Here is a 13,221-nt window from a genome sequence, read left to right on the forward strand (position 1 = left end):
TATACTCCTCTAACCCTTAACATAATGACTACGAATTACACGTTTTGTGCAGCTAAAAAGCAAATAATCTTAAAATAAATTATATATATATATATATAGCACATTTTAAGACTGTCATGTCACATAACATCAGCATTTATTTTTGGCCCGCGGTCCTCCACCCAGATTAATTTTTGGCTCTTCACAGGAAAGAATTTGGGCACCTCTGTTACAGACTATAACACTTTTTCTCCAGCGTGTCTCAAACAAGACTCAGAAAACAAAACAGAAGCTTCTTGTCACAGTTAACCCAGTCTGACGTGGATTATGGCTCATATTTGGACTTTTACATATGTTGATTTTTTTTTTTTAAGATGGCTAGCTGTGGCTTGCAAAACCACAAATGCTGCCTGGGACTCTGCAGAATCTGTACTTTTTTTTTTTTTTTTTTTTTTTTTTTTTTTGCTGTTCATTTTTTCTGAATCCCCCCCCACCTCTGCTTTCCTCTGTCATCTCTCCTCTTTTCATTAAACGTTCAAATCGTTCATCATGCACCGTCATCCATCGCACACACAAACTCAACCTCCTGCTCCTCCATCTGTCACTTTCATCTTTCATTGTTCTTCCAATATATTTTTTTTCATGGGTTATGTCCGTCTCTTCTCTCTCCATCTCTTTTCATCTTTCTCTCCTCCTCCCGTCCAACTCTGATCTGTCTCTTCTCACTCTTTCAATGCTTCGTCTCTCTTTCTCTCCCATCAATCTCTATCCATCTCTCCCTTCACTTCTCTCCTCCTCGTCATCATTTTCTCTTATCTCTCCACTTCCTTCCCCCTCTCCTCTTTGCCCACCTTGTTTTGATCTTTCGTTCCACCCTTCCTCTCCGTCTTTCTCCCTCTCTCCGTTTATCCCTGTTGTGTTTCACATCTTTTCAATCTGTGTCTTTGTGCTTATCTGCTCGGCCTCCTCTGTTCACATAAACATCTCTCATCTCTTCATCTGTCTCTCCCTCCTGTTTCTCTTCTTTCTCCACTTCTTTGCCATCTGGCTCCCCTCCCTCTCTCCATCCTCCTCTTCCTCCTCCTCGTCTTTGTCCTGCAGGACTTCAGGCAGAAGGTGATGCTGGGAACGCCCTTCCTGGTCATCTGGCTCGTGGGCTTCATCGCCGACCTCGACATCGACTCCTGGTTGGCCAAGGGCATCATGTACGCCGGCGTCTGGGTCGCCGTGCAGTTCCTCTCCAAGTAAGACACACACACACACACACACACTGCTGTTGCACGGACTACTCGAAAAGTTAACTGTGGTCCCTTTAACCCCCTGTACCCGCCGGCGGGATAGAAAGACATGTATTTTTTAAAAAATCGCCAAAATTCAATTGTTTATCATAGCTGGAAGCTTTAAAAACCGGAATTTGAATTTTCCGACGGTCCCTGAATGCAACATGTCTGACCTCCGTTTAGCGGTAGAAAAAAGGATGAAACTAAGCCTAAAAAAGTGATTTTTCATTCGAATCATTTTAGTATACATGCTTCATTCAACAATTCGCCAAAAAATAGTCGTTCACTCAATCCAGATCATTCAAAAAACAGAAAATTCTGCGGTCTTCAGTGGATCTGAGACATCTTGATTGATTCAGGTGAGCTCAACAGTCGCATGACAAAAATTCACTGAATTTCAGTGTGTAGGCAGCAGTAGTAACATGGAAGGGGGCAAGGCAGTAAAAACACCTAAGTTTATACAGGTTGGAAAAATGTTAATATTTCAGGAAATAAATCATGTGAAGCCCTACTTTTTTTTCCTGGATCAGTGACACTTGTGAACACCAGAAAAAATGTTCTGTACATTTATTCCAGTGTTTCTCGATTTTTGTAAAATAAATTATCAAAAAAAATGCCTTTTTTAATTTTTTTTATTATTTATGGCACTATAACTCTTTCATACTGTGTGAAAGACATTTTTGAATGGCTTCAGGTGATAGCCACAGCTGTGCTGTTTCCATAGAGGTGCAGCACTTGTAACTGCAGTGAAAAACAAGCCCACAGTGAGCCAAAATGTGAGGGGAGCAGAAAACACCCCAAAACTGCTTGGGGTTCAGACGGTTAAAGTCTCAGTAAACCTTAAACTACCTTATGTCCAGGCTTAAAGGTATTAGAAAGTATAAATTCCTGTTTTTAGAAGTCTTATTTTTTTTTTCACAGTACTATGACAGTTGTGTTTTTAAGTTTTAGGTTTCATGCAGATGTTAAAATTAGAGATACTGATGGATTCCTCACACACAGTGTTATCCAAATAAAAGCAGCAAAGGAAGGTAGGGCCAATGAAGTAGGTGTGGTTTCAGTAAAAGATGCAAAGCAGCTTTTAAATGTGATTCATTGAAGCATGAAGCGGATCTGAAAGAGTCTCAGATGTGGTTTCTTGAAACTTGCAGATACCCTGATGTTGGTTAAGTAATGTGGCCATACTGTTTTTTTTTGTTTTTGTTTTTTTTTTAACTGGTTTCTGTTTGAAAGGGTTTCACACAGCAGCTGCTTTCATCAGATTGCATAATTTGCTCACTCCCCAGCGTAAATCCTTGTAAAATCCTGTTTATTTACACACACATGAAGTTTGCAGTTTATAATTGCCCATCAGGAAGTGAAGTATCCTTTGGGGAAACACTTGCGTTGTTTCTGTTCCTCCTCTTTAAATGAAATGTAAGTGGTTGTTGTTGGATAGGAAAACATCTAAAATGGTGCTTGTTTGCGTAGTTGTCTCCATCTCATTTTGTTTCAAGTCATATTTAGATCGTTTCAGTTGTTACTTACTGGTATCAGATTCAAAGTAAAGTTTTATTTGTTTATTAGTGGATTCATGATGGACAGTTCACATTAAGGGACAGTGTGATTTTAAAAATGAGCCAGAGTTGGCCTGAGAAGCTCATTTTACCTGTTGTCCCCGACCAGATGTTAATTATAGAATAAGATATAAGACATGAACAGACAGCTGTTTTTTACAGCAAGCAAGCAAAGAAAAACAAAAACAAAAAACAAATAATAAGCAAACAAAAAGCTAAAAAAAATAGTCAAAAAATAAAATGCACATGTAACAAAACACCAAGAAGTGAAGAGGAAGCAGCTAAAACTAAAACACATCACACAGAGTGTCCTGGTAATGCATCTTACTATAATGTGCACAGTGTACATGACAACACACACTAGTTTCTATTGCGCACACACACACTCACACTCACATACATACTCAAACACACACACACACACACATTTAGGCTCCATAACAAACTCCAGCACCCCCTGCCATGCACTGATAGACACACACACACACTGTACCCCCTGCTTAAACCCCACCACCACTTCCATCTGGTCCTGCTGCTCTCAAATGCTCACTCAACAACAACAACAACACACACACACACACACACACACACACACACGCACACACACCAGCAGGCCCGTGTGTCCACATCAACATCTACTGCCGTTCTTTAGCCGCTTCCACAGACGAAAAAAACACTCGGCTGCCGTCCGTTCACAGCTGCGTCGTGTCACCGGGTCACGGTTTGGTTTATTTTCGCCGCCGTCTGTCTGTCTTTCTGTCTGGACGACCGTTTTTAAGATCAAAGCCTCAAAGGTTTGCGCTCGTCCATATGTGCTGCAGCGAGCGCGTTCAACATCTGCTGGAAGAATGCAGTTATGTATTGGATTCATAACTCACGAGCTGACCTGCGAGTCATTTTTCAGTAGAACAATAATAAAGTATAAGGAATGAAAACAGGGAACAAAAGTGAAACAGGGCTGAAAAAATAAAATAGAGGATGTCTTTTCAGTAAACTTTCATTGGGTAAATAAAGGTAACAATAAATGATAATATTCTTCTGTAAATAAATTTCCATTTTGCTCTCTATCGCCCACTGATGAGGCACAATATTGATTAAGCCTATATCCAGTTAATAAAGCTTTTTTATTTGTTTTTTGAAACTCGCTGGTAGCATCACTTCCTGCTGCACTGGAAGGGATGAGTTTTATGTTTCTAGTTTGTTTGGAAGAAGCAGAAGAAGAAGAACTGGGTCTTCAGCAAAACCCAAAGGAAATCCACCACAGCGATGAACCCAATGGCAGCAAAGATGGAGATAAAAATGGAATAAACTTGAGATGAATGCATCACAACATCAGGGCTAAAATCTTTCCTTCTGTCTTCTCTCTCTCTCTCTCTCTCTCTCTTTCTCTTCCTCTACAGGGCTTTCTTTGACCACTCCATGCACAGCGCTCTGCCTCTGGGAATCTACCTGGCCACCAAGTTCTGGATGTACACAACCTGGTTCTACTGGTTCTGGAACGATATCCTTTTTGGCTTCTTTTTCCACCCCTTAACACCGCGTCGGTCTCGCCCGATTCTATGCTTGTGTGAAAAAGACGTAGACCGCGCTTGAAATTTTGGTCAACGACAAAAAAGTAACAAGCTCATGGAAATTCGACATTTTGCGTCGTTTAAAAGTCTGGGAATTTCTGCATTGGATGTAGAGCGTGGTCACCCTGCAGGTTGTATTTCAGTAAAAAGAGGGAAAAGGAATAAGAGGAAAAGCGCTTCAGCATGTTGGCAGAAGGGAGCAGCAGGTTGAGGCAGTTTCAGTGCAGTAAAGGAGTAGGAAAAGGAAGGAAGGTTCATGTTAAGAGCAAAGGGGAGTTGATGGAAATTTGAAGGAAATGAAGCTGCGGTGAAGCCCCGTATTCTTTAAGATCTTGTTAAATGTGTTGTGTCTGTCACTTCCTCCTGTTTGTTGGTCTGCGTAAATGTGTTAGTCCATGAAAGAATAAGCAAAGATGCATGTCTAAATGAAGGTAGCACCGTTGCATGTGGTTACTGACCCGCTGACCTTTGTGGTTTTCGCCTTTATAGTGTTAGAAAGTCCTAAAGTGGGTGTTGATGCGCAGCAGCTGCTGGGTGAAACTTCATGAAGTGACTCTGCTGGCATCAACGTGGCTGCCCTCCGTTTTCCGTCGATGGAAGAATTGGCTTACTGTTGGGAACGCAGGAAGTGAGAGGGCTGCTCTCGTTTGTGGAAGGTGTTTAATTTTATGCCTCATTGCCCCACTAATTGGAAGACGGGGCAAGTTGTCCTCAACCTGAGCTCATTACCAAAAGGACATGGTGCTCTTAAGGGGTTGTGCTTTTTTCCTCCCCAGTTATTTCCATTTGATTTTTTTTTTTTTTTTGTCTTAATTAATTTGCTCACCACATCTTTAGTTTTAATCACCCACCTGCTCAAAGCCCTGCCACAGCCACTACCCGACCAAACATTACGAATTTTTGGAAAGCGTTGTATTATTGGCGGCTGCTGATTGCCACAGATGTGTTTTCAATAGATTCTCATCTGTTGTTGTAATCCTAAGAGATGGGAGATTACGGAGCTTCCCGTTCAGCTTAATTTTATTATCCAGCCGTAGAAACTGCACAGCAAAAGTGCAAACATACATGTCGTCGTTAGGAAGTTAGGGATCAGACAGAGGAATCACCACAAATAGAAAACAAAGAGGAACAGGGAGGAGTTGCATTTTGACACAATAAGTAATATGGACAGCAACAACAGAGACAATTGACGTCGGATGTGATTCATTAAAAAAAAAGTTCTGACACTTTGCCTTGAGCAGTTTCATTGAATTATTGTTTTGCAACTTAGTGGGAGTTAAAGTGTCAGAGCCATCGATGAAGAAGTCAGAAACAACGTCATCAAGGTTTTCCGGGGTAAAAAAAAAAAAAAAAAAAATACCATGTTCAAAGCGAGTTGTGTCAGAGATCAGTGGGCGTGATATCAACCCTGAATTTCTTAGAAAAGGCGTGCAGGCCTAATTCCCAATGACACGACTGTTCTCAAGCCCCGTGTTTTTGTTAACGTCCTAGCCAGGTTTCTACCTGCGCGCGAGGTGAGGTTACATCACATGCCGTGGGCCGGTAAAGGACTCTTTCTTCATGGATGGTTTACCGCGTCGAAAGTCACACCTTTGTGCACAGGTCCTCTCTTGTAGGAAGGCACCTGCTTGTGAAAACAGGTTTTTCCAGCCTCCGCAGCCGCCAGGATACAGCGACTTCATTAAAGTCCGTGAAGCCGCCAAACAGTCTCTTACCCCTGCCGGCTTCTTTTTCTTACCTTTTGTTCAGCGGAGAGGTTTTTCTGTTGCTTGTGGCTGATAGCGCAGCAACTTTGACCAAAAGAGTGTCTCATATCAGTCTGGTTTTCAACAGTTGCACGCTGAAAGTCAGAGCAGGAATTTCTTTTGTTGCTACCAAACAAAAACATGCCCAGTGGCTACTGTTCGCTCGCTCTTACAACCTAGTCTTTTGTTTTCTGCAGACAGGATAGTGAATAGTGTGAAGAGAGGCATCCGTTTGCTCTTTTGACCCTTTGAGACTTGTTTCCTCAACAGCGAGGATGAGCCCGGCCTCGGGGTTTGCAGCAACGAACTGGTTGAAAATCCATTTTGTACATCATGTACCTTTTTTTTTTTTTTTTTTTTGATTTCTGGTGAGCTCAGATTTCAAGACAGTGGTGTTAACTTTTTATTTGGGTCATGGGCTGCAAGATTCAAGGACTTAAGTTTTACAAGTGTCTCTTGACAGCAGAATAGCACATTTACATTTTAAATTGGAGGCTTTTAGCCAGTGCTCTCATTGAGAGTGACTCTCGGAGCACGGCCAGGCAGGAGTCTCTTGTGTCTTTCTCACGGACAAATGTCTCGTTCCTCCACACGTTTACCTTTTGACGTGTCGGTTCCTGAGCAATCTGTAACCAAAACACCACGGCGGCAACGGCCCCCTCAGGTTCAAGTTTCTGTTTTTGTAACACAATCAAAAAAAGTCCTTTAGCATTTACAGCATGAATCAAATCAAGTAGAACAGTGGAGGTAAACCTCGCTGTAGATAAACAATGCAGTGTGCCTCACTGCTGTAGGTGGTTTGATATACAGGGAGGGTGATTTTTGTTTCTGGATACAATGCCCCTATTCATTTTTAATGGGAGATTACGGTTATCCTGCTTTTGTTTCTCGCTTTTTACATTTCTGATCACGTCCCTGTTAAGTCGATCAGTGAACTGACCTACTTTTACTTTATTTTTTCTATACCTTTGTACAGCCTTTCAGGTTCGGGCTCTGTGCCTGCCAGGTCTGTCACCTTACTGCTATTGTAAGCTCATTATCTCGCTCCAACTTGTGGCTGAAATCAGATCATGTGTCGCGGCTGTCGGGGTTTTTTTTGTTGTTGTTTTTTTTTTTTTCCCCTCCTCAGACCCAGATCATATTTTTGTTAATACACAAGGGATAAAGCACATGAAAGCATTTCATGGCCCTTCTCTTCAAAGCAGAGGGGCAATTTTCTGAAAATAGCAGAAAAGTGAGGTTGGACGGAACAGGGCACACACTGAACTTTTGTCAAGATGAAAGGCCACTTTGAGTGAATTGTTGTTTGTTTCCCTGCTCACATTGTTCATTGCTACCTTCAAGGCCAATGGAAAAACCCCGCATGTTTGTCTTTCATAAGCACTTGCGGGTATTGAGAAGTTTCATTTAGCGCTCGAGTCTGCGCTGGCCCTCTGCTGTCAGCCGCCGGAGCCGTCCTGTCAAACGCACCTCGCCCCTCAGCCGTTCAGAAGACGGATGGCTGCTAATGGGAGGCGCTGACCAGCTTCTCCCAGAGGAGGCATTGAGACCCCATTTGTTTGAGGAGTTGCATTGATCACCGGTTGCATCTCAATATCACTGCCGGCCGTTGAGTTAGTAGACCGATAAGGCGCTCCTCGGGGTTACTTTAGGAGCATTTGTCTTATCAAGTCACTTATAGAAAGGGATAATGTCAGCACCATGCTTTTATGGCGATAATTATGAAGATTTATAGCTTAGCTGGTCTGTTGAGAGTTGAAAGTGCCGACAGGAGCCTCTGTTCAAAGTAGCAAGCGGTGGTTACTGAAGGAGACTCCACGATGTTCAAGGAGTGACGACAAAAGGAGACATCGCGGCATTATTTTCTCGTCATCCTTGAGTTTAAATTATGCAGTAAATTGTTTGAAAGATCAGGGAAAAGACACAATAAGGTCAAGTTTTCCCTCCACTGGCAAAGCTACAGATGATCACTGCCAGTGGACAATGGACAGGCGTTTACTGAGCCTGACATCGCGCCCATAACCTCCCACCGCCCAGGTCCACACAAACACTGGGAGTACAAGATTAATAAAATTTTTAAGATTTTAATTAAAGCAGATATTTAAATAAAACACAATTGATTGTTTCCCAGTCATTTGAATAGTATATTCTTATGCAAATAACCATTATAACAATAAACAAGATCAAAGAATATAACAATAACCAAACCAGCACCAATTCCCATACCTCCTTGCCGTCAATAACACCGTCGTTTATCACCATGTTTTACTGTGGACATCATCATACTCCACTGGATGAAGTGTAGTTGACGTTGTAATAACCTCTACAGTTTGTCAAAAAGTCAAGGCCGTGGCCAACAGTCAAAAACATGTTTCATATTGATCCTGATATATGGAAATGTGGTGTGTGCATGTGGTTGGCAGTACACAAAAGCTCTGTCAGTGAGCCTCTTTCAGCCCTGTCTGAAGTTGTATAACCACTTATCCAAAAGTGCATAGCAAAGCCACTAATTAGCAGCCAATGATCCTGAGCAGGGCATCATAAATAGCTAAGCAGAGGAATGTGAAATTGTACATATTTTCGGTCTTTCCCAAACATTGAAACATTGATTAATGCGCTCCTGTAGGCATGTACTTGCCGTGTCTTGCCACAGGGATGCTTCTTTTCACCATGCCACTATTATTTCTGTGTGTTTACACCGGAAACCAACGCTCCTTCATGATTAGTTGCTCTTTTAGCAGGCATTTAGCACCTGCAAGTGGAAGTCATGATATTAATTTGCAGCACATGTGAATGCCAGTGATGCATAACAAACTTTGGGTGACATATTGTGCAACAGGAGAATGTGAGAGCCGTGTAAAGGGCCTTAAAGCCCGACACCATCAGCTTTTATTCTGAGATGTTTATTGGATGTGAAGCCTTATTCCGAGATGTTGTATCGAATGTAAACCTTTAGTCAAGACAAAATATTCTGCTTTTGTGCGGCTTGATCTGCTGAACTTGCAGCCAGCGCGGTGATCCTGTCAAATTTGCTTTCTCAAATCTACATGGTCCGCTAAAGGTTTCTCTTGTACATCTGCAAATAGGATTTGTGCTTCCACAATCTGGGCCTCTGAGGTTCACTTTGCTGCGTTACCTCCGGGACTCGGCTGAATTCGGCATGCCTGCCTGCCTGCCTGCCTGCCTGTCTGACTTGCTCTCTGCTAGAAATGGATTAAGTTCTTTACGTGACTCGCCCGCAGCTATCAGAGCATGCACTCATCTCTTCACGGTCACACACACCTCTGTGGTTTCAGGATGATGTGTGTGACGTCAATACGACTATGCAGCTTATTTGTAGAGTCACTTGGGTATGTCTGAATTAACATATCACACCTATGCTTGTCACCAGTGGGTTTTTTGTTTGTTTGTTTATTTTTTTTTATTTTATTTTTTTTTGTGGTACAGACGGACATTAGCTCCACACCTCAAGTCCCTCTCCTCCTTCATCATATCTCCCTCTGCCATGTCTCCCACCTCCACTCGCTTGGAGATGTTTTCATCATGAAATTTGAAAAGCCCCTTTTACCTCTCCCCTTCGCGCTCATCATTCTTGGTTCACAGGAATGTCTTATCCTGGCATTTTAAATCTTATTAAATCTTTATTTTTTACTCCCGCTGTAAGAGCATCAGCTAAATCTCTCAGGTGTGACGTGATGTTAAACTCAGCTGACTTTCTCCCGACCTTTTATTTTTCAAAGGAAAGTTGGGCACGCCTGTTTTATTTTCAGCAACACCTTGTGTCACGTTTATATACTTGCAGTTAAACGCCCTCACACGTGAAAGCTGCGCGATCAGCTGTGGGTTGCGTGACTAAAAAAAAAAAAAAAAAATCAGCAGAAACAATTTGTTTTCTGGGAACACGAGCGCTTCACAAGGAACTGATCCTTGTAACTTTCTTTTTAAGGTCAGCTGTCTGTCTTATTGTTAGTCACTCTCCCTCGACGTCGCCTTTTCAAAGGAAGTCGTGGCGAGCTGTTGTGCCTGAGAGGTGAATCAGGAACTGAGTCAGCTCGTCTGTTAGTCATTTGCCTGAATTACTATGAAGAGAAAATGTGCGTCAGAAATCACTTCTTGCATCAAATGTGACAACAATACAGGTAAATGTTGTAGTGACAACAAAAAAAGCATACAGACAACTTGCATATTTTCCTACACTGCAAAAACTCAAAATCTTACCAAGATTATTTGTCTTATTTCAAGTCAAAAATGTCTTATTACTAGTCAGAATAACTCATTACACTTAAAATAAGACATGATCACCTCAGAAGTAACTTGTTTTTAGATAATTGTCTCTTGTTTCAAGTGAAAATTTGCTTGAAACAAGTGAAAATTTGCTTGTTTCATTGGCAAAATTTGTTTCTTGTTTCTAGCTAATTTTCACTTATTTCAAGTGAATTTTCACTTTTTCCACTGGCAAATTTTGCCAATGAAACAAGCAAATTTTCTAAAATTGTCTAAAAACAATTTACTTCTGAGGTGATCATGTCTTATTTCAAGTGTAATGAGATATTTTGACTAGAAATAAGACATTTTTGACTTGAAATAAGACAAATAATCTTGGTAAGATTTTGCGTTTTTGCAGTGTAAATATATGTTGAGACACAGGGAACAAGGCCAGCAACACTTCACATTCAGTGCAATTGGACACTGCAGGATTCACAGTTTAGCAGTGGACTGTATAGGCCCAAAACACGGGTATTAAGTTTTTATTTAATTTCTGTTTTCTCATAGTAAGGATCGGACAGGATTGAATCCCACCAGAAGCTGCCCTGTGTCTCAGCTTTCCTCAGGCAAGCGAATATTCTGTACAGTCCTCTGTAAATGAGGTATTTATTTTGATACGATTAGAGGTTTCTCAAAGTGTAAAAATATGTGAAAAATCCCTCTTGAATTTTGACAGTAGTGCAGCTTCCATCTTTCGACACACCTGTAAAGAACAGACATGATGTATTGAAAATGATTTTTGTTTTTTAAGGTTGTTAATGCAACACCTTCTTTGTGATGAGAACACTGTTCATGTGAAATACTGTATGTGCTTCTTAATTATGAGAAGCACTGAAAATTACCACTAACAGATGTATGGAGGGTGCCAGTTATCTCAGTCACGGTTTCATGTTTTGTTTTGGGGTTTTTATGATAATCACACCGAGTTATCACAATTAGTTTGACAACAGATGTTTGCGAGTGTCTCCCCCCTCCCTGACAGACCTGAATTTGTCTCTAGATGGCAATAACTCTGTGGTAAAGAAAAAAAAAAAAAATACACAAGGAACTGCCTACGATTCCTTCAAACATGTACATTAAAATGCCTTTTGTCAAGCATCTTCCTTAACCTCGCTGCACATCTACCCTTCGCCACCGTCCACATCCCCTTCCTGTTAAACAGCATGGCTCTGTTCTACAACTTTGGAAAATCCTGGAAATCCGACCCGGGAATCATCAAAGCCTCAGAGGAGCAGAAGAAAAAGGTAAAAATGCGGCTCAGTGCATCAGACAAGCGGTTTTCTTTCTCTCTCTCTGAAATTTTATCTTGTTTTTTTTTATAGATCTATATACATGCCACACTCGTAAAGACTATGTAAATTCTGTTTTTAGTGCTGTTGAAGTTTTACGCTCTGAATCATGTTTTTCTCTGAATCCTGATGACGTCAATTGTGGAGTCCAGACAAACTGAAGTGTGCAGACTGAAGCACCACGGTACAGTTTAGTCTGTGTGACTCAGATCAGCTCGGAACAGATGCTAAGCTGAGGTGTAGGTGTCGTGTAGATGAGTGTGTCCGATCAGTGTCGAGTGTGTGGACAGGAACTTCATGTTGATCCCCGTGGTGTCTCGTGGGTCTGATTTGGACCAATTTAACCCCGCTGATAAACACTCTTCCATCCTCTCAGGGATGCAGGAATCGAATGCTAGCTGAATTCTCAATATGTTCGACTTATTTAGTCTGAAACAAACAAAACAGGACAACATCCAATAACTTAATCCTCATAGAAGACAAGAAAAAACTCCAGAAAGTCCCAGAGATGGAGCAGGAAAAAAATGGAAGAAATCTTGAAGGGACCAGAGAGAGAGGAGACCCCTTTATGGTCAGTCAGGTGTGTGACAGGAGCCAACCCATAGAGCAAATTACAAACCGTACAGTCTTAATGCAAAAGAAAACACGCTAGTAGACAATATAAGAGAAGCAGCAGGGGGCGAAGACCAAGTTAAGATATACGACAATACGAAGGTTTGGACCAGCTACATTTTAAGCTTCAAGCCACATTAAGCGTCTTGCTTCTGGAAACTCACATGGACCCTGCAGAAAATCTTCATGTTATCAAGTCATTTAGTCCCTTTATCAATGTTAAAATCTAGTTCTTCTTCAACCAAAGTAGAGGAAGAAATCTCCCATTGGGATGAGATAATCCTGTTTTTTTTTTTTTTTGTTTGTTTGTTTTTCTCTGGGAAAGTATAAATATATTGAAATAAGGCAGAATAAGGATGTTTACCTCACTATTGTTAAGAAAATTATGGTTTTATGGAAAGCAGGATTTTATAGTCTAAAAGGCTTTGTAAAATGGAGATTTTTGCAGTACAGTGGTCCCTCGTTTATCGCAGGAGTAACGTTCTAAAAATAATCCGCAATAGGCGAAATCCGCGAAGTAGTCAGCTTTATTTTTTACAATTATTCTAGATGTTTTAAGGCTGTAAAACCCCTCACTACACACTTTATACACTTTTTTCAGACAGGCATTAACATTTTCTCACTTTTCTCTCTTGTTTAAACTCTCAAAGTTCAAACCTTCGTAGAAAAATAAGTCCAGTATTATAGAATGAACGCATTCTGTACTGTACAAGAGACACGGCACGGAGGAGATTGATTGACAATGGGCTACAGTCCCTTAGCCAATCAGGACGCAGAACACAATGCGCTGTAAAAAAAAAAAAAAAAAAACATGCAAAATTGCACAAAAAAAATCCGCGAAACTGTGAGGCCGCGAAAGGTGAACCACGTTATAGTGAGGGACAACTGTATACAACTAGTTCTATTTTATTCCCAGGGTTCTC

At 41.2% G+C, this 13,221-nt stretch overlaps 1 protein-coding gene across 1 annotated transcript in view; it reads left to right on the top strand.

The window, feature by feature from the left end:
• Positions 1 to 13,221, top strand: part of zdhhc17 (zDHHC palmitoyltransferase 17) — a 49,153-nt gene that overhangs the window by 25,153 nt on the left and 10,779 nt on the right. Inside the window, exons 9-11 of the mRNA XM_030045468.1 lie at positions 1,081 to 1,223; positions 4,216 to 4,316; positions 11,517 to 11,641. Of these exons, the coding sequence (XP_029901328.1) occupies positions 1,081 to 1,223; positions 4,216 to 4,316; positions 11,517 to 11,641 (369 nt within the window). The remainder of the gene's footprint in view (positions 1 to 1,080; positions 1,224 to 4,215; positions 4,317 to 11,516; positions 11,642 to 13,221) is intronic.

The sequence above is a fragment of the Myripristis murdjan genome, chromosome 23 (genome assembly GCF_902150065.1).
Source record: "Myripristis murdjan chromosome 23, fMyrMur1.1, whole genome shotgun sequence".
In the NCBI taxonomy this organism is placed as follows: Eukaryota; Metazoa; Chordata; class Actinopteri; order Holocentriformes; family Holocentridae; genus Myripristis; species Myripristis murdjan.